Source organism: Tamandua tetradactyla, chromosome 3 (assembly GCF_023851605.1).
Source record: "Tamandua tetradactyla isolate mTamTet1 chromosome 3, mTamTet1.pri, whole genome shotgun sequence".
Taxonomy (NCBI): domain Eukaryota; kingdom Metazoa; phylum Chordata; class Mammalia; order Pilosa; family Myrmecophagidae; genus Tamandua; species Tamandua tetradactyla.
Genome location: NC_135329.1, coordinates 111,481,201 through 111,502,887, shown reverse-complemented (window position 1 = coordinate 111,502,887; position 21,687 = coordinate 111,481,201). Strand labels below are relative to the sequence as shown.

Here is a 21,687-nt window from a genome sequence, read left to right as displayed (position 1 = left end):
CCATATTTCTCCTATATGATCTTCCTTTTCTTCGGAATGCAGTCCCTGCCTTGTCAGCCTGGCAATCTCTTATTCTTTTATTAAAATGCTTTAAATAGCCTTTTCTGGGAAGTTTTCGTGATGCTTGTATCAGTTACTTCTGATGAGTAATAAAATTACTCAACACACTGTGGCTAAATAATGAGACTATTCATTGCAAACATAACACAAAGTCTAGGAATTGGGGAATGGGTTAGGCAGAGATCTTAGGGTGGTCCAATCGTATCTTCCACTTTCCTCTCCTCATTGCACTGGCCTTTATCTTCAAGCTTATCCTCATGCTCTCCTGATGGTTGCTGCTGCTCCAATCTTCAAGTGATCACAAGCCAAAGCACTGGAGGAGGGGTCCTTGTCATATGTATCTTGTTAGGAAGGTAAACTTTTCCCAGGAGATGCCTAGCAGACTATATACCTCAGCTGCCGTAGTCGGTATTGGGTCCCCTGCGCATGCCCTTACTGCAAGAGAAATTGGGAAAGCAAGCATATGGCCTTTCCTGCCTCCACATTGTGAGGTTTGCTTTTCCGAAAGTGATAGAAATAACTGCTGTGTAGGAATCTAACAATACCTTCTGTTCATTCTCTCCATATTCCAACTCCAATCCCAGCTCTGTCTGCAGCATAAGTTGTTCCTTTTTCAGTACCTTTTCAATACTCCAGATGTGCCTATATTAGAATTGACCTCACATGATTGTAAATATTTATACTTTTGTCTACTCCTCTACTAAACCATCAGTAACTTGTGGGTAGAGATCCAGGTGTCTCCATCTAAATATTCTCAGTGACTAGTTAGCTTAGTAGTGGGTGAGTAGTGAATGCATGAGTAATTTTAGTTGATTTCATTTTCCATAAATGAGCCTTTTAAAATAAGGGAGAAAAAGTTATGATGGAAAATACATTGTAAAATCAAAATAGAAGCTTTAGATAAGCAAAACTGTAGCCCTTGAAGAACTTTCCTTGTTAAAACACAGCATAAAAGATAGGAGATCTTGCATCATTGCTGAAAGAGCCAAAGCCTCACCATCTGTTTCATATCTCACTAAGTATAGAGATGAGAAAAAATATGTGAATTTTGGGACCCCCTGGGAGACTGGTTGAGGATGATACAGGATTTAGAGGATAGAGTTTGCAAGAAAATGTCAATAATTTAGGCTTTTTCTTCTACGTTTATGAAGCCAATATGCCAAGCAATTTGCCTTCCTTAAAAATGTAGTATATGAAATAACTTTGCCGATTCATTTCAATGGACTTTTAAGAAAGGATAGGTAAAAAGGAAATAGAGCATTTCTACTAAAATTTCTGAAAAGAGTACAAAATTGCAAAGCATGCCCAATGATGATAAAAACTCGAGTCAACCATGTTGAAAATGCCAGGTTTCAATGAAAAATATAGCCTTTGCCTCTTGCTAAATAAAAGACAGGATTTTTACTTTCTTTTTTTCCCCTCTTGGTAAAGAAGCAGCTCCAAATGGGTCTATACTGAATGCTTTACAATTTTACACTGCCTGAAAAACACAAGGAGTCTACCAGGGCTTAAGTGATCAAGGAAAAGTAATGACTTTCTCCTTGAAAATTAAATGTCAAATTGGATTTAAAATGTTTACAGAGGTAGTTTTCATTTGTTCATTATGATAGAAATGATAAATGAGCAAAGCTTCTTCCTGGGGATATTGTATTTCTTTTTCTTCAAATTTTCAATGTTGTTTTGGTTTTATGTAAGATGTTTTTGTAAGTAGGAATTGTCATTTGTGGCTCCAAAAATACTTGGTGCTTAATAAGGCATATAGTAATTGAAAATTTAGTAGCCAATAGAAAGCAAAAACATATACAATTAATTAGTATTTTTTCATAATAGAAAGACTTCACATTTTGCACTGTCTCATTTCACAGGCATAAAAGCATGTGCACACATATACACTTCCTATATATCTGTCATTTTTTCAAGCATTTATAGTATTCTTCATAAAATTCTGTCACTTTCTTCAGATTATTATTGCAGGGCCTTAGTCCTGTGCAAATTTATTTGGACTTTCCTTTGACTTCAAGGAGAAGAAAAGGCATTTAATTTAAAAGGAGATAGTGTTGCAACTAATAGAAAGCAACTTAAGAGAAAGAAGCCTTTAAATGAAAAGTAAAATAGCTTGTGGCTTGCTTGTTTACTTCTCATTTGATCAGACTTACAAATATGGAGTCCGGGCTGTGATAGGAAACTTTGGGGTCTGTGTTAGTTTCCTATTGCTGTTTAACAACTTAATGCAAATTTAGTGTCTTAAAGGAACACAATTTTATTATCTTATGGTTCTGGAAGTCAGACATCTCTTATACTTTGGAAAGCTGTAGGGAGAATCCATTCCACTGTATTTTCCAGCCTCTAGAGGCTGCCTGCCCCTTCCTCATATCACCATCATCACACATATGTCTTTCTTTTCTGACTTCCTTCTTATAAGGACCTTTTTCAGATAATCTCCTTATCTCAAAATCTTTAATTTAATAACATTTTCCAAGTTCCTGTTTTTTTGTAAAGTAACATATTCACAGTTTCCAGGAATTAGTACTTTAGCATCTTTGGGGAAGAAGAGGCAGTATCCAGCCTCCTACCGGGCCTTATTCAACTTGATATGTCTCTTTAATGTTTCCAGCTTCTGGGTTAACTGAGCTCTAGGGGGAGTTGTATGCTAATTTCAAATGACAAAGACATGTATACACCTATGCATGTTATATGTCTATAGCTAGAGAAATTAAGTTTCTAAATTATGGGAATTATTGATTAAAAGTCATATTATGTCCTTGGAATTTGGAAGCCCTTCATTACTCAATGAGCTTCTAATTCAAGCCTGTGCAAATTTTTCAAGATTGTCTAACAAAGAGAAATGATTCCATGGATTATAATCTTAATGTGTTTTGTGGTTGTTTATTTATCAATCAACCACCCATTTTGTGAATAAGATATATTTGCTTGTCAAAATGAAACTGCCAAAATTTGACAATTTTTGACCTACCTTTACCCCATCCACCACCACCACCCCCGCAAAATGTTTGTATTTCAAATATATGTTTGTATTCCTATTAAAGACAGACTTAGAATAGTGAGTTTTATTTATCATACTCTCAAAATGATGATATTCCTATAGGAATTATATATATTTTTTAAAACTTGCCATCGGCATATTTGGCTAAGTTACCATTGTACAACCAGCTATTGAAAAAGTCTACTTTTCAGCATAGCTTTTAAGAGACTCTTGAGGATAACATTGAATTTCTCTCATGTTTGATTTTTAGTTTCCATGGATGCTTTAATTTTATATGGTGTAATCTTTACTATTCAGGGGATTTTATTTTAACCATGGGAGAACTTAGTTTTATTTTGGCAATTAACTAAATAAAGCTATTTGTCATTCTGGTAATAAAGCACAGAATAGTGGTATTGCTTTGTTGTTTTTCCCTTGGTTTTCTTTTCTCTTACTTTCCAAAAATCAATGTATAATTATTATTCAGAAATTTTGATTTTTTTTTTACATTGAAGTCACCTGGTTTGTGCAAATATGAAGTTCTGAATTGGGGCCCCACCTTCGATGAGCTCCTCACTCAGGGGTGTGATAGAGTGATGTATGACAGAACCTTTTTGGTATTTTGAGTAGAGTGTTATAAAACCATTGTTATAAAACCATTGAATGGTGGAAGAAGAAGCTCATTGGGGTTGTTTTCATTAAAGCAAGTAGAAATGTCATTGGACTTAACATAATGACTATAATTTTGTTGTGAGGAAAGAGCATACCAAGCAAAGGAAGAAAATGTAAAGGTTCCAGGGTAGAGAGTGAACAGTGTATGTTGAATGATGAAATGACAATAGGAGAAAGTATTGGAAAAGAAATCCTATATTACACATTATGAAAAACAATTTAAATGACCTTATGAGGAATTTATTCTTCATTTATGTGTATATTTTCTGGAGTGGAGGAATGTAAAGGAAAGCAAGATATTTCCTGAATTGCTATCTGACATTGGTCCTTTAATTTTACATGAGCATTTTTCAAAATTTGAAGTTGAATTAGTAATACTTTCCATAGATCTCTATAATAATACTTATTCTTATTCATGAATTCATGGCCTATGACATGAGACAGTAAAGGAAATATAACCATATTTCCCTTTTAGCAAGTATGAATTGTGTGTAATTAATCATCATATATTTAAGTTAGAAGCAAGATACAGAATGATAGATAGTAGATAATGCAAAGGTCAAATAAGCTCTGATAATAGAAGTCACAGCACCACTCTAATACTTTGCATAGGATGTTTTAATTATTCTTTTATTTAGCTAGTATCAATGTGTGGCTTGTTGGGATTTTACCTGTTACATGGGTAATGCCACTCCTTTACCTTTTGTTTGTCATTAGCTGCCAGAGTTTATCATTTATTTTTTCTTTAAATTTCCCAGTAGTGACCTGTTCTGCATTCAGAAGGCAGACAATTAATTTGTGGAAAAACAACTTATTCATTAATATTTAATTAGCAAGTTCACTTTAAAGAGAAATGGCATAGATTATTAGAAGCTAACTATGGCTAATTACTCATGAGCTGTATGTTACATGGTTACTCAATATACCACTACTGATGGATATTACTGAAAGTATATGACTTTGATAGTTCCTGTTTTTTTTTTTTTTTAAAGATCAAGAAATTAGTTCATAGTGATATTGAAATGAATAAATTATGTAGTCTGGCAATTTATAAAGTCTTTCTTCTGAAACCATCTGTATCCAATTTCAATAGTCTATTATAAATTTATAGTAAAATAAGTAAATAGATATTTTCATGGAAGTATAGAAAGATTTTCATATTAAAGTTTTCTCGTGCTGGGAAGAATCCAAACTCAGTAAGCTATATTGACTGTAGTTGTCCTAATCTTCTCATATCTTTTGGTTGCAAGAGTCTAATACTATAAAGAGATGCACAGGGCACTAGCTTTGATCTTCTTGTTTAGAGATGTGATTGGAATTGCCCCCATATTCTCATAAGCTTCTTATTTTAATTACAGTATATAGCATGACATTTTCTACAATAGAACAACATTTAAAATAAGATTAGCTTGACTGTCTCAGAAGTGCCGGATGAAGCATTCAATAGGGTAAATGGGAAACACACAGGCGTGTGCAGAACATATTTAGCTTCTTATTCAAAGAACTCAACCCAGTGGATATAATTTAAAATAATCACTTGGAAATACTGAAACTTCATTCACTGGAATCCTATCATCAAGGCTTTTAAAGTCTGACCTTGAAATAGAATATCTTGTTGAGAAATAAATAAATAGGTGGGTTGTAGCAAGCTATTCTTAACTGCCATTTCCTAGAGGGATAATGTAACCAAAACTGCAGTGATGCAAATTCTCTTAAAGGGTGGAGCTTACTTAGCAAGCTGATAACAAAGGCTCATTAGGAAAATCCCTTTAACTCTACTTTACTCCCGGGGAAAAAAAAAAGTTATTTTTTCAATCGTGATGGATTTATGTGTTTATCTGTTTCTGTGAGAATACCATGTTGAGGGTAAATGGTTTGCATTTATTCCTGAGGGATGTTCCCTATCATGTACTCAATGTAGGTAAACATTTGGACACTAAAACAAAATAATATGAAGAAAACACTGGGCCAGGCAAATGTGTACTTCTCAATTTTAGCTGGATCCTTGTTGCTATTAGAAAGTAATCCTTTACCAATTGAGTTTCCATTTGATTCCTTTTCCAATTCCCCACAAAAGTTATTCTAAACCATTGCCACTATAGATCTTTGCCTTTTCCTCTTTCATCTAGTCTCTTTCCCTCCTTCCCTCTCTCCTTACCTCCCATCTGTCTCTTATACACACACGCCCATGAATTGCATTGGCATCTATTCCTAAAGCTTTTCAGTCTTTTTAACCACTCAGTCTGTGTTTCCAATTGGATCTTTCACCTGAATTTCAGATGTAAATATTTAACTGCCTATTGGATATCTCTTCTTGGAAATCTCCTGACTCATGGATGTCCCACCCTATACTCACAGTTAAAAAGGGCATACATTTGGGGTTAGAGATCTCAATTTAAGATTGGCATTGAATGAAATGGTCAAGCAAAATATTTGGCTGCAGTCAGCTCCTCAAATACTTGGTTGAAACTCCATTCAACCAACACTACAACCATCCTCATACTGTAGCGTGAAAACCAGGAATGAGGCTGTAGGCCTCCAGGAACGTTCCGTGGAATTAGAACAAGCCGAGACTGAGGGTCCGTAGTTTTGGGAAGCAAGTGATTCATTGGCTCATGCGCACGGGGCTCAGCCAAGTTACCTCAAAAGTCTGAGCCCCAAACAAAAGGCAACCTTAGCTTTTATAGACTGTATTACATGCTGGAGAGAAGGTAAGCTTAATATGGCAACTGGCAATATTAAAGGAAAGACGATTGGTCAGTTTAAGGCACAAGGCAGGTTACAGAAGCAGATGAGCTGTTAGGGAAGGGTCCCCATCCCAGGTGTCTTATCTCATTTGTCTGCAGTTTCATCCATTCCTGGAGGGCAGGAGAGGGGGTTTGGGGATTTTCCACAGAGAAGGCAGCTGAAGAAGAAAAAGAAGGGGGTGGGGGGACCTGTTTGCTACACTCCATCCTTAGCTGATTTCCCTGCTTCCACCTTTGCTTCAGTGGAATCTACTCAGAGTGACCCTTAAAAGAAAGTTAGATTGTGGCACTTTGCTCCAAACCTTCCACTGGTTTCCTGTCTTGATTTTGAGTAAAATTCAAAGTTTTTATCTGCTCCCATCAACTCCATGTTCCCTGACTTCATCAGATCGTACTCTCTTTCTCCTCCAAAAACACTGATCTCCTTAATATTCCTTAAATTTTCTGAGCATCCTCCTACCTCAGGGTCTTAGTACATGACATTTAGCGCGTGACCTTTTATTCAAATGTATGACATTCTTACCTTCTACAAACCTTCACTCAAATGTCACATTCTTTGTCATAGTTTCTGACCCTCCTATTTAAAATTGCATACCCCCAACACCACAGCCTCTGACTCTTAATTCTAATCTCTGTTTTAATTTTCTCTATGGGTTTACCTTCTAACAATATTATAAGATTAACTCCTCTGCTTGAATCCTCCCACTATAATATGAACTCTATAATAGCAGGGATTATTGCTTTATTTTTTCATTATTATATTCCCAGTGCTAGAACATAGCAGAAGCTCAATAATATCTGTTAAATGAATAAATGAATGAACAAATTAAGTGTTGGGAGGTGGAAGTGCTATTGAGCTAGAAAGTACTATGGATTCTAATTACTATTTCCTCTATTATCCGTACTATTATTGTTCTCCTCTCCCATGGTGCATGGTGTGTGTGTTGTGCAGTTTCACACACACACACACACACACACATGCACAAGTACAAACAAATAGATCTTTGCCTTTTCCTCTTCATCTACTCTCCTCTCCTTCCCTCCCTCTCTCTCTTTCTTTCTTTTAATCTGTCTACTCATTATCTTCCATGTACTTGAAGACAGAAACTATGACTTCTTTATCTAGGACTTCATGACATCTAGTCCAGAGCCAAATACAGAGTATATGGTCAAACAACTTGTTGTAAATATGTATATACATATTTATACACACACACGCACGCACACACATACATACACACAAACACACCACACAATTATGATAGTAGTGATAATGAGTGGTGGTGGTGAATTTACAAAAAAGTATAGTGCAAGATTAAATAATAGTTTGATTAAATCTATGGTTTGAGAATGGAAAGTTAATTATTTACCCATACCTCTAAATTAAAAAGATGTGTTTGTGTATGTGTATATAATGTGTATTTATAGAGAGTTATGCTGGGGGGAAGTCAAGCTAGGGAGAGGAAAGAATTTATGCCATACTTTATCAAACCCAAGATATTATTAAATGTAAAACGCACCATCATTTCGGATATTCCTAGAAAAATGCCAGTTAAGCTTTGGCCTAATGCTTTCTTATAAATTAAAATTTTTACCTGTTACTGATCAAAAATATGAAATTTACACCTATGCAGTGAGTGACAGATATATTTTATCATGAATTGCTTTTGCATATATACACTAACAAAAATTAATGAAATTAAATGGGTAATTAAAATTAAAAATTAAGGAAATTAAATTCCCTTCATGTTCAGAGGCCATTGATTATAAGACACTTTCTGATTTCAGACATGTTTAATTGTAAATGAAGTAATGTCATTTGAGAATGAAAATAGTATTTTATCTAACAAATGCACAGGGTATAAGTACATACATTGCAAAAAAACAACATCTGAATGGTATAGTAAGACTTGAAAAAAGTTACAGGTCCCAAATATTCTGAAATGATGAAAGGACAATACCCTTGGCTTTTAAAACACAGACCACTTAGGAAACCCAAATTACAGCAAAGCTGTATGGAAGTTTATTAGCATTTTTGCTTTCCTGAAGCAGAAGCTGTCACCTGGGAAGTCGCTGGGGAAGAAGGGCAAAGAAAAAAAATTGACTATGATATTGTGTCCCCAACTGGTGCAGAGACCTGAAACTCCAGTATCAGGATATGGTTTCTCCTTAGTGGATGATTAAGAATTGAATACTCAGAGTTTGAGTAATAATTAAAATATTTAACCCTTATTACCGATTTTTCTTTCTCTCGGATTGAAGGAGGGAACCAAAATTGTATGCTCAAGGGCTTCTGCTTTGGATCAACGTATATAAAACTCTTCTGCTGGGACAAATCTGTGTGCTTTATTTGCTATGATAAAGCCCCTAGTCATAAACACAAACCGAATTTCCAGAACCTATTGTGTGAGTCTACAGCAAAGCCAAGGGTATCAAAATTCTAGGCCTGAGCCTAGGGGCTAAAATTCAGAAAACTAATTGTTTTAGCTTTGCTGCTGAACAGAAACTGTGTTCCCGTTCGCTTGCCTGTTATGTACGGCTCTCTCACCTATCATCTTTGTACTGCTCTTGTGTTCGTGTTCGGATCATTCATATTTTATTTTGAATCATTTTTCATTTTCAGATCAGCAGTCGTGTGATCCTGGTGAATTTCTTTGCCACGATCACGTGACCTGTGTCTCCCAGAGCTGGCTGTGTGATGGGGACCCAGACTGCCCTGATGATTCAGACGAATCTTTAGATACCTGTGAGTAGAAAGGTTCTCATGCCGTTCGGGTCTATGTACACGGGACACTAAATGCCAGTCGTTTTCACGGATGACTGCTGCTCTGCTTGATTTTTTTTTTTCCCCAAATAGTCTAAGAAACTTGAACCCTTTTGTTTGTGTTCCCTTTAAAAGACACGAATGTGAGCTTGGAATACAGTTCTATAGTCTGAATGTACTGAAGAAGGGAAGAAAATGCAAGGTTACTTATTTGATGTGATCGTGTTAATACTAGAAAAAAATTGACACAAGAAAAAATGTTCCTTTAGCGGATAGCATTAAACGAGCACAAGATGTCTCCACTAATGTATCTCACATATTTTGATACAGAAGGAAGAGATAGAGGGAACATAAAGAAATCAAGCTTTAGCTCTCAATATTGTCTCTGTTAATGTATTTGGGTGCTATACAAATGATTGAATATGTTTTTTTGGAACCTAAAGATAGAAACCTTATCTATCTCCTTATATGTTGGAGGCTTTTGCCTTTGTAATATCAGATTCAGAACCCTTCAATATACATGAACCTGACTGTAGTTGTAACACTATTTTTTGCCTGAGGTCTACTGAGGACTCTGCTCCACTTATCAATAATGATAATAATATGGCCGAAGCTAAAATTGCCACACTTAGAAAAAAAATACCCGCTATCATGAACAGTCTACTACATTTAGGAATTTAGACGTTTCTAGCACTTCTGATAGTACTCAGTGCTCCTTGTGCAACAAGGTATGCTAAAGTATCAATATCATCCTAAAAGCAATGACAGAACTCTGTGAGTCAATTGAAAATATAAATTCATCATCCTTCTTGCCTGATATCATGAGATAACTATTGGTTGCATTTTCCATTTTTATCTCCTTGTTTACAAGTCTTTCAGAGAAGATCAATGCAGATTTTGATGAAACTCGTGCTGTTAGATAGCAGAGGCAATACTTGATTAATTTCGTTTGTGTTTGCTGGTCTTTATAGAGTTCCTCAAGGTGTGAGAACTTGATATTTGCATAAATTTCTTCTTGGTTCTTTACTTTGAACAAAGTTACTTCTCCCAAAGGGAATGTTGATTACTACATTTCTAATTTTTACTAATTTAATTCTGAAAACATTTACTAGACTCCCCATAGGATAGGCAAGGTTCAACCACAACACAACAAAAGATGCATAATAAAAAATTCCAATGGTTAGATAAAATGTGGTATAGTCATAAAATGGAATATCATTTGACAATATAAAGGAATGAAGTACTGATACACACTCAGCATGGATGAACCTTGAAAACATTAGGCTAAGGGGAAGAAGCCAGTCACAAAGGCTGTGCAGTGCCTGAGTGCGTTCTTATGAAACGTCCAGAAGAGGCAAATATGAAAAGACAGAACATAGATTAGTGGTGTCTAGGGGCAACAGGGGTATTGGGGTTAGAGAGAACAAAGAATGATTGCTAATGGGAATGGAGCTTCTTTGGGGTCTCTGAAAATGTTCTTAGGTTAGATTGTGGTGATGTTTGCATAGTTCAGCGAATATGCGAACCAAAAAATTCTATTGCATGCTTTAAATTCCGAAAAACTGAATTGTATACTGTTTTAAAATGGGAAACAATTTCAATAGTGTGTCTGTGGGTACAGATGTTTATAGTAATGTGAAAAGAAAATAAACAATAATAAATTCTCCAATCAAAATTATATAGCTATGTACATGTACATATATGCATTTATTTACACGTGTAATGTGGTCATATTTCAGTATATTAATTCTTTTTAAGTTTTAGCTCTCCCTTTTCAAGTGTGAACACAGAGTTCTTTCCTCATTAGCCTGAAGAAAGGGCTGTCATGGCAAAATCACAGGGTAAAGGTCAAATTCTTGAGTTTTGTTAGTGGATTCTTGAATTCCATCCTGTTCCTCATACCAAATCCATGATGGGAAAAATAACAAAGAGATGAGATAGATCTTTAGAGTCTGTCTGAAGGTAAAGGCTGGGCTGGGGATAAGGGGACTTATGGAACTGGGTGCCTTGCATGATGCAAAATCAACAGAGAAGAAATAGTGTCTGGTGTATCCAGGCAGGAGTTCCCTTCATGCTGGCATAGAAATAAAAAACAATGACATTCTCTCTACTCTCAAGAGAGAGTTCAGTTGGGGCATCAAACTGGAGAGGTTTTGTGCTCAAGAGAAAGTGTAAGGGCTTGTGTGGAACCATATCTCGAGCTTGGACAGGAAAGAGACCTCTCAGAATGCCAAAGTGGGTAGACGGTAAAGATTGTCCACCCCATGCCCACTCCCTGCCCCTGGGAAGCATGGCTGATGCGTGGCAGTTCCCAGCCAGTGGACCCGACCTATGTTTGACAGCCAGCATCCACCTTGATTGATTGCTCATCTGCTCCAAGTGATTGGCACTTCCACTTCAATGGTTGTTAAATATTTTGAGTATCCTCCCCAGAAGGTGGACACCACCTTGAGTTTAGCAGAAGGGATGGGTCTCCAATTCAAGGAGGTTGGAATTATTAGCAGACTGAGTCCTTAAATTAGAAATTACAATCACCTCAAGATATTTTTGGCAGTTTTTAAGTTTATATTTATTTTCTTCTCCAACAAACATTTTATGGCTTTAAATAAAAATATTTCTTCATTCGGCCATTCTTATTTTATTCTCTAACATCATAATTGCTCGTTATCCTTAAAGACAACTCTAAAATTGTTCTTACATGTGTGTAATCACCTAACAAGAACAGAAAAATAACTATTTTTCTACCTGGGAATTTAATCTGTGAAACATATTTGGATCTACATTTAATTATCCTGTACCAGATAAATGGTTTCAGTCAATAACAATTGAAATCTGAATGGGCATAGAAAAAGGCTTTATGAAAAATTTCAGACTTTTCAGATTTAAATTTCTCAATCCAGATGTTCATAATTACCATTTTCCCTAATCACAGTGCTTTGTAATGTGTTGTTTTATGATATTTGTAGGCAGTCATCACTGATCTACATAAAATAATTGCATAATTTTAAAATTATATGAATGTATACATTCAACATGAAAGATAAATAATAGAAATAGAAAAACTTGAAGACTGATTCTTGGAGAGGATAATTTTGTGCTCAGTGTATGAACTAAAGCATGTTATCGTCTTTGATTGGAAGACAAATTATGGTGTGTATGTAAAATATTAGTTGAAAACATCTGATTCAATATGCTTATTTTTTCCTAAATCCATTTAGCACTTAAAATGACAGGAAGACCAATCTAGCATAGAATTTCATGGTGACATTCTAAATGCTATGACGTGTCAAAATTCCCACTTAAATGGATATTGTTGAGGAGATGTTAAAGCTTTACTTGTGAAACACAGGTGACAGAAATGTTTTAAAAAATAAGCAAAGGGCAGGCCATGGCGGCTCAGCAGGCAGAGTTCTCACCTGCCACGCTAGAGACCTGGGTTTGATTCCCAGTGCCTACCCATGCAAAAAAAAAGATCCTGGAAATTTTAGTTGTTTGGGGATCTGAGAGGTTAATGAACATAAGTTTTCCTCCTCTTCTGTGTTTGTTAAGGCCTATGCCTGGAGGTACTTTTTAATTTCCATGAAGCAGGATTCGGATTTCACTGACAACAGCAATACTTTGTGGAACCTGATGTGTGATGTTGATATACCATGAAGATGGTTTCATGTTGTGGTACATTGCCTAAAATATGAACTGGAGAAAGTTAATAATGTCCTACCATTGGATATGAGAAGTGATTCTTTAGCCTTATATGGAAAATAAGATTTTTTTTCTGCACATTATTTGAAATAAATTTTCAAGTGTCTAAATAATGACACTGTCTTTTGATCCTATGAGGTAGTAAGACTAGAAAGCCAGGCAAATCTCTCTTTCCTCTCAGTTTTCAATCTACTGTTGTCTATCTAGTGTAGTATGTTTGGGGAGAATTGAAATGAATGGTAGAAATCTTTGTGGAGTTAAAGCTTGGTACCACCTATGGCATGCAGTCTTCTTGAAAGGCACTTTTATTCTGAAGTATCCAAGTTCAATTCCTTCTAGGACTTTCTGCTGAATGCTTAATACTTCCTCTCCAACAATCCACTCCAGCTGACATGTATGATACTTTCTGGGAATCTAATGCTATTATATTTAAAACTAGGTTCTTCCTTAGTAAATCAGGAAAGTTCTAGCCATGCTAGTTCTCCTCCTTCTCCATTGCCTTGGACCACCCTCCTTCAGAAATTATTCAGAGTTCTTCAAGTACAGTTCATATTTTTAATATAATGACTCACTGATCACCAAAGGAGAATAAGAATGACCTTAAGAAAGTGTAATATTTGCAACCTGAATAGTTGTTGGTATCATTTGCACCTATACTCTATCCTGTCCTGTCCTTCTGTAGGGGTAAGCAAACTTTTTCTGTAAAGGACAAGATAATAGGTATTCTAGAATTTGTGGGCATATGTATCTATACGATTTCTGTTACATTTCTTCTTTTATTTTGTTTGCCTGTTGTGTGGTTTTTTTATTATTATTATTATTATTTTTACAAACCTTTAAAAATAGGAAAAGCCTTTCATACCTTATAGTATAAAAAACAGATTGCAGACCTGATTGGAGTGTAGTTTACCAAATCCTGTTATAGGGTCATAGCTGGCTCATATCTGCCGGGCTGGGGAATTAGGACTCAGCCAAGGTACTGCCACCAGGTACCTGGTGCAGCACAGAGCTGAGTGTGCAAAGGACACAGCATGCCTGACCAAACAATAGGGTGTGCTACAAAAGCTGCTGTGTTACTTCTGTGTTTTAATACCTCTGTATTAGGATTGCATTTGACCACATGCAAAGGAACCTTGAAAACAGTAGCTTAACCAAATAAGTGTTTATTTTTCTCACATAAAAAGTTCAAAAATGTGGCAGTACAGCATTGATCTGGCAGCTCTGAATGACACCAGGCTTCTCCCATCTCCTGCTCTGCCATCTTGAACATGTACTTGTCAGTCTTATACTCACAATATACCCACTCCACCTTCTAGGTGGATATTTTCATTCTGGGGAGAAAAAGTAGGGGAAAGAAAAAGGCAGAAGACAAATGCCCAACTGGTTCTATCTTTTTATCAGGAAAATGGCAGCTTTTCCAGAAACCACACCCAGTAGGTTTCTGTTTAGGTCTCCTCGGCCAGAACTGAATCACATGGGAGTTTGGGGTTATGAATATTTTCCACAGGGCCTTTTCTTCCCAAAATAAAATTTGGGATTCTCCTAGGAAAGAATAAAAGGAGATATTGAGTAGGCAAATGCACCAGGTGGCATATGCCACTGTGAATGTTTACCCTTCTTCGTCCATCTCCTGCATAGAGGCTGGTACACACAGTGTTTGATCAGGGCTTCAGCATCCCAACAGCTTGGTTCCAAAACCCAGTTCATACTCAGTCATCTTTGTTCTTGGGCAGCTAATTTAAGCACCTGTACTTCAATCATCTTATCTGTTCAATGAAAATAATAATATCTGCCTGGTTAAGTTTCCTGGTTTTGTGACCAATACCGTACAATGGATGAGCTAACAACAGGAATTTATTGGCTCATGGTTTCAGAGGCTAGAAGAGTTGCTTTCTTCCAGGGTCATTAGCACTTTGGCTCGCTGATGATATTTGGGTTCCTTGGCTTCTCTTTTACATGGCAGTGTCTTCTTTCTCTTCTGGGTTCCTATGGCTTCCAGCTTCTCCTCTACCTGGTTTTCTCTTTCCTAATAGGATTAAGGCCCAATCTCATTGAGGTGAGCCACACCTTAACTCAAAAAACAAGCATCTTCATATGGTTCTGTCTACAAAGGGTTCACACCCACAGGAATGAATTAAGATAAAGAACAGGTTTTTAATTTTTTGTTCCTGGGGTTCATAATTCCCCCTATCAAACTACCTCAACATAAAGTGTGCAGAATAGTGCCTGTGATCTCATAACTGTCCCTCTCCACCTCAAACCTCACCCTGCATCCAGATGCCCAGCACTCTGAAGAAGTGCCACCTCTGACAGTCTTTTTTTTAATTTATTTTTTATTATCAAACCAAAACAACATATAATATGAACATTTTTAACATACAAACATGCCATGCATGGTGTACAATCAATGGCTCATGGTATCATCACATAGTAGTATATTCATCATCATGATAATTTTTCAGAACATTTGCATCACTCCAGAAAAAGAAATAAAAAGAAAAAAGAAAAAACTCATATATGCCATGCCTCCTACCCCTCCCTCTCATTGACCACTAGTATTTCCATCTTCTCAATAGATTTTGCTTTGCTCCCTGTTTTTTTTCTATACCCCTTGATACTCCTTTTCATTGTTCACTAGTATTTCAATCTACTCAATTTATTTTAACATTTGTTCCCCCTATTATTTATTTATTTTTAATCCTTTTTTTTTTTAACTCATCTGCCCTGACAGTCTTTTGATGGCGCATATTATTGCCTCCTCTTGGTACACTGACCCATTCTTTCCCCAAATCAACTGCCATTGGTTCTGTTTCCTTAGGGTGTGGCCAGTTATCAGTCTAGTTTACTGCAAGTACTAATTCAAGTGTTGTTAACAGTTTTTGAAGATTAGCTATATCATGCTTCAAACATTACAAAAAAATTCGTATAGTGATTATTTGTGGGCAGGTGATGCTTTTAAGCACCATTTCCGCAAGCATCATGTTGACTGACTGATTAAAGTTAAAATGCATGGATGAAAAACTGCTACTCTAATTGAGAAAGTGAATAATATGAATTAAATGTCACTGCAGCCCTGAAGCCTAGATGTTGTCATCTCATTTTAAGAGATTGGGAAATTCAGTTTACTATCATGGTGACGTTCAGAGGCCACCCAGCTCCAAAATTATACCAGGATTCAAATCTTCTGTTTTACATGAAAAAGAATGTCATCTTCACCCCTAAACATGAAGCCAGGGGGCATTCCATGAGGAAGTTAACCCCCGCCCCGAACCCCGAATCCATACCACTCTAAGTTGACTGTTACTGTAAAAATAGAGTTTCCGATTCTTTGAATTCACCCTCCTTTTTTAAACTACTGAGGTCAAAAGAGGTATGCAGCTCCTAGGAGGAGACCTCAGGGCACCTAGTCTTAAAACATGATGTTGTTTGAAACATAAGGAAGGCCAGCCCAATGGGATTGTTTCACACTGGCATTAGGGTTGACCAGGGCTAATTGAATGCAGAAAAAATAACAAGTCTCCTGGGTAATGGGAAGAGGAGTGTTTATTCAGAATGAGAATGACTAGAAGTCCGGGTTAGATGTGACTCTGCGTGAATCGACCATTGCTTCCATTATATTTCCATTACTGCAGGAGTTTAAACTTTATTTAGGTAGTAGAATGTTAATGAACTTCTTATTCATACAATGACCTTTCCCCTAGGATGCAAGGTAGGAATCTTTTTATAATTTCCTCCTAAACTTTTTTCTTTGACAGAGGTCAAAGAAATAAAATGGAATTCATGTAGGAGGCTATTAGCAAACAGATACTGTCCTTTAAAAATATATAGTAGCATAGGGCACTGAAAGCAGATTATAAGAACAGTAAAATGGATGGAAGTGTGGTCCTTGTTTCTAAGTAATAGTGATTTAGAGGTCACTTTGCAATGAACTAATATATGAGGAACACAAAGCTAAGCTTTCATTAGGTAGAGAGGCTGAAATGATCCTACCGATTAAAGGGAAGGCATATGAGACCCCGGAGGACAGTTTATGTCTCTTTCAATTCTTTTTGTTTTGTTCTTCATTTTATTCAGAAGCTCCTCGCTTTAGCAGTAGAGAGGCCAAAAACATTGACCCTTGCTTTAATAAAAAAAAAAAAAAAAAGAATGAAAAAAGCTCCCACTTATGAACCCACTAAATGGTTGGTATGAAGGGGTGGCAGGAAGGTAGGGAATAATGTGCATTGGAGAGGCCTGGCTAATGTTGGTTCCTTTTCCTAGCTCAGTGGGGCTGGGCTGAGGGGGTAATGTTTCTCCTCATTCTGCCCTACACTGTGATCACTGGTCTCTGGAAGTCTGCCTCTGTAATTTTAAGAAAGGCTGATTGAAGGCATAGGTGATAGAACTGAATGCACTATAATTTCACACAGGCTGAACAGGATCAAGAATGAAAAAAAGCCTCTCACTTTTGCACTCAGGATGTTACTGTGTTTTGGTCTTTGGATCCGAGGTCACAGGTCGCATAAAAAGGGACTCCTGTCCTTCAGCCTGAACTGGATACTACAGGAGATGAAACCTTTAAAATGGGGTCAAATAAAGGAGGCAAAATAAAATAGATGAATTCTCGAGACAAAGCCAGTAAAGTCTCCTTGGCTTAAGGGATGATGTACTGTAAACAAATGCTCTACAGGGGACAAAGCTGAAGGCTGAGCGAGGAGTCACCTCAGAAACTATTCAATCCATCATTTATCCACAACTAATCTAGCATTTGGGGTTGGGGAAGAAGGCTTCTTACTTTTCATGGGTGAGCACATTTCTTCCCGGAGGACATTTTATTCTTTATAGTCAGTGTATAAAATTTACATTTGACTTTCACTCAGAAGTGCTTTGAAAATGACATGTTTTGCTAAATGAAGCACTAAAGGATGCTGTGTTCTGAGAATTTATTTTTAATGGCAATGTCTTTTCCTTTCTCTCTCCCTTCTCCTCTATCTTCCCTCACTCCTTCCTGAAAACAGGATAAAGAACAGTCCTAGGTAGCCTCTGGAATTTTCAGTTTGAGCAGCAGCAGAATCACTATGTGAATTACAGTATTATGAAATGTTCAAGTTCAAGGAGTAGAATTGACTTTGAGTTGGATTTTTTTTAAGCTTCAAAATAATAGCTTTCCTGATTTTTAGGGAGGAAAAAAATGCTCATAGTGGAAAGAAGTTCACACAAAGATCAGCAAACCTAGAGCTTTGTGGGAGGATACCAATTCAATGAGTGCAGTTTATAGCAATCCACTCACCTTACAGGGTTTCTGTTCCTTTACTAAGGAAAGATGCCTTAGAAGGAAAGTATCTGCCCACGTTATTCAATGGTCAACATTGAAAGGTCAGATATAAGAAGGGACTTGCTCATATGTTCATTGATGAAAACTAACAATGAAGAAAACTAACCAACCAAACAGACAACACTTCCCAACTCATGTGTTACACAAAGAAAATTACTTGTTAATGTAAAGCACTTGTCTTAGAATATAGCACATAGCCATAAGCCTAACAATTTCAGTCTGTCACACATAGGAATTGTAGGAAAGGCTGTACTTCTGTAGTGCTTTAATACTTTTAGGGGCACTTTCACATTAATCATTAAATATCTTTTGGTTCTTGCAATTATTTTTTGATAAAGAGAGGCCAATGCAGTGGTCATTAAAAAAAAAAAAAGAGCGAAAACTTAGGCCCAGACAGGTTGTTAGGCTACGAGTCCTTAGTTAATGGATAACAAGGCTGGCAAAGCTTGGTTTCCAAAACTGAATTACCACAAAATATTTTCTGAAACATAAGGTACACCTTTAAACTTGACATGAAGAAGTTTGAAACAGAAGAGTATTTTATGTCCCTAACTATTAGTTAAGAGAGAAAAAAAAGATTAGCACTTTAAAATTATGAGATATCGTTATGTTATTCAATCTTGAAAATGGAAACAAATGGAAGAGTGAGGCTATTACATTTGAACTTAATGTCTTCTAGATTGTGAATATCTTCCCCTCCCCTCATCTAATTTTATTTTTTCATGTTGCTCTATACAGTGTTATGCATGAAGTGCAGAATTGCTGTCATTGAATATGCTTCTATTTCAAGTAGCAAAATACCTAAATCCCTCATTGCATTGTTCATATCCTCAAACATAAGAATCCTTTCCACTCTACCCGTACATTGTTCTGCACACAGTGGGCATCCTATACATTTTTGTTCATTTAAGATTTAAAAGGTGAATAGGTAGGTACGCAGTTAAAGATGCAAGGCAATTTAGAATGGTCTCATCCATTTCCAGTTCTCTGTCTCAAAGTCAAATGCTCATTGGCAGTTTATTTGAATAGCCATCTTATTTTTTTTTTTTTTCAGAATGCATCATGAGTTGCAGAATTATATCCTTTATACCTTAAGAAATGTACACTATTTATTCGTGAACTGCTCTCTTCACATACGGAAAAAGCTCCTTGAGACAGGGAGGTCTTACCATTTAGAATTTTTTTATCCAACCTGCCTTTTACTATTGTCAACAATTCCTTTGTATATTCATTTAATTGGTTCACCAATGGAACAATAAATTGTGGCATTTCCGAGGGGAAAGTAGACCATGAAGAATGTATTGTCATTTAACACACAAAAAAATGTCTTCCAAGGTTGGTCATTATGTAGCATTACTCATTGGAGTCAGCAAGAGAAAATATTTGAGTCTGCTTTACAACTGCAAGTACAGGAGAAAATGTGTGCAAGTAGTGAAACATATAATATAGCAATTTCTGTTGTGTTTGACAACTGTCAGGGTTTCAGCCAAATGAAATAGTGATGACTCTGCGTTCCCCACTGGAACCTTTTTACATGTCATCCCAAGAAAAAAGATAAAGAATAAAATCATGTTTATATGTTCAGGTTGAAACTGAGGTTAAAAAAGAAAAAAAAGAAAAATCCAAACCAATTGTAGGTACAAAAAGCCTAACTATAATATCAACAAAATTTGAAGCAAAGCAGGTCAGACACATTTTTACAATGCTAATCCAAAAGACACTTCATAAATTCACCAAGATATCAGTGATACCACCTCTACTACAGGGCTGGGTATGTGTTTGCAAACAGTTCATCTGTGAGGTAAGTAGACATTTACAGATATGAATGTTGAAATGCTGCACTCTGATCGGAATCGAATAATTGGGATTGTATGACCCCTCCACTAGTTTTATGATAATCGTTAAATATTACTTCTGTTAGTAAATAGGAATATAAACATAGAGTAAATTTGTCGTTGTATTTATCCTAAACTTCCTGAGATGGACTGGTGTTTAACTGAGTTGGCGAATTTGTTTCTCTTCAAAAATGAGTTTGATTTACCAGTTCAGATATAGGTTTCCTCTAGGCTCAAGGAATCACATTGATGGGATTGACTCTCCAGGTTATACACTTATATGACTCAGACTGGCTTCTGTTTAAGAATTAACCCATGGAAAAATTGGACTTTGGCATCTCACCATTACCCACACCTGTTGTGATGAGGCGTCATGCTACCAGGGTTATGTTAAATTGTGTTTCAAGATAAGATCTTGCTCTTGGTTTACATTCTCAACCAGTGGTTGAGCGTTATAGGTGCCAAGAACTGAAATAGGTCCAATATACAAAATCTCCAGATGAGAAAGGAAAAGAAAAAACTATAGTTCAGAGAGGTAAAGCAACTGGTCAAATGACACACAGGTAACAAATATCAGAACTATGATAGGAATCCACATTTCCTTAACTTGCACACTCTTTTCTGTTCCTTCCACTTTGATGCCCAGAAAAACCCTTCTGTATTGTTCTATACTGATTGCATCATTTTCTAAAACAACAACATCATCAACAAAAACACTATCTTAAAAAGCAGACTCTGAAATAATAATTGTTAACTGAAGTGCTAAATTTAAAATGCAAATATTGCTATATCCCCAAACTAATACTGGCAATTGCTTCTTGACGTCCCTGAAGAGTCAGTACATACCTGTATGTGTGTGTATGCTGGCACACATACACATGCATGCTGTAATAGTTTTCTACAAAATAAAAATAATCTGTTCACTTGAAATATGTGTGTCTGTTTTTTCTGTGATAGAGGGAATGAGAGAGTGTGCTCAGTGTGAAAAAAAAATTATATAAGCGTGGTACTTACATGATATAAGTATGGTACTTACCTTGCTTGACTTCTAGAAAGACATCCTAATGCAGGACAAATATCCATGTCCAAAACAAAATCTTTGCCAAATATTTTTTTCAGGCTGATTTTCACTCAGATACCCACACTCTAGAAAACACTGTATATCAATTAGCTTTTCTCTTACTTCTCAGTAATCTTTAAAGTAACTTTATCGCTCTCCTGGAAAATCTATGAATACTAATTTACATTTTACCCAACGTCTCATGGTCAGGTTTTTGCCCCAAACAGTACTTTTAAAATTCTGCTGTTTTCACCAATGAGCATGTCTGTGAAGGAAATCCTGATGGGCCTGAAAGAGTTATTTCCAGGCTTTGAAGGAGGATAAAACTGCTTAATACCATTACCTGTATCTTCCCAAACATGGAGTAGTTCTTACAGAGCGAAAAAAAGCTGATTTTGGATTTTGGACATTTTTCCCAAGGACTGTTTTAAAGATAATTTGTCATGAAGAGCTTTGAGTGAAATCAAAGGAATAGTATCCTGTACAGTTTGCCGCAATGACATATTTTCTTAAAATATACTTAGAGCTGCTAGGAAGGTATATAAAAGACACT

General features: G+C 36.3%; 1 protein-coding gene across 1 annotated transcript in view; it reads left to right on the top strand.

The window, feature by feature from the left end:
- Positions 1 to 21,687, top strand: part of LRP1B (LDL receptor related protein 1B) — a 1,945,542-nt gene that overhangs the window by 343,705 nt on the left and 1,580,150 nt on the right. Inside the window, exon 2 of the mRNA XM_077153691.1 lies at positions 9,086 to 9,208. Within this exon, the coding sequence (XP_077009806.1) occupies positions 9,086 to 9,208 (123 nt within the window). The remainder of the gene's footprint in view (positions 1 to 9,085; positions 9,209 to 21,687) is intronic.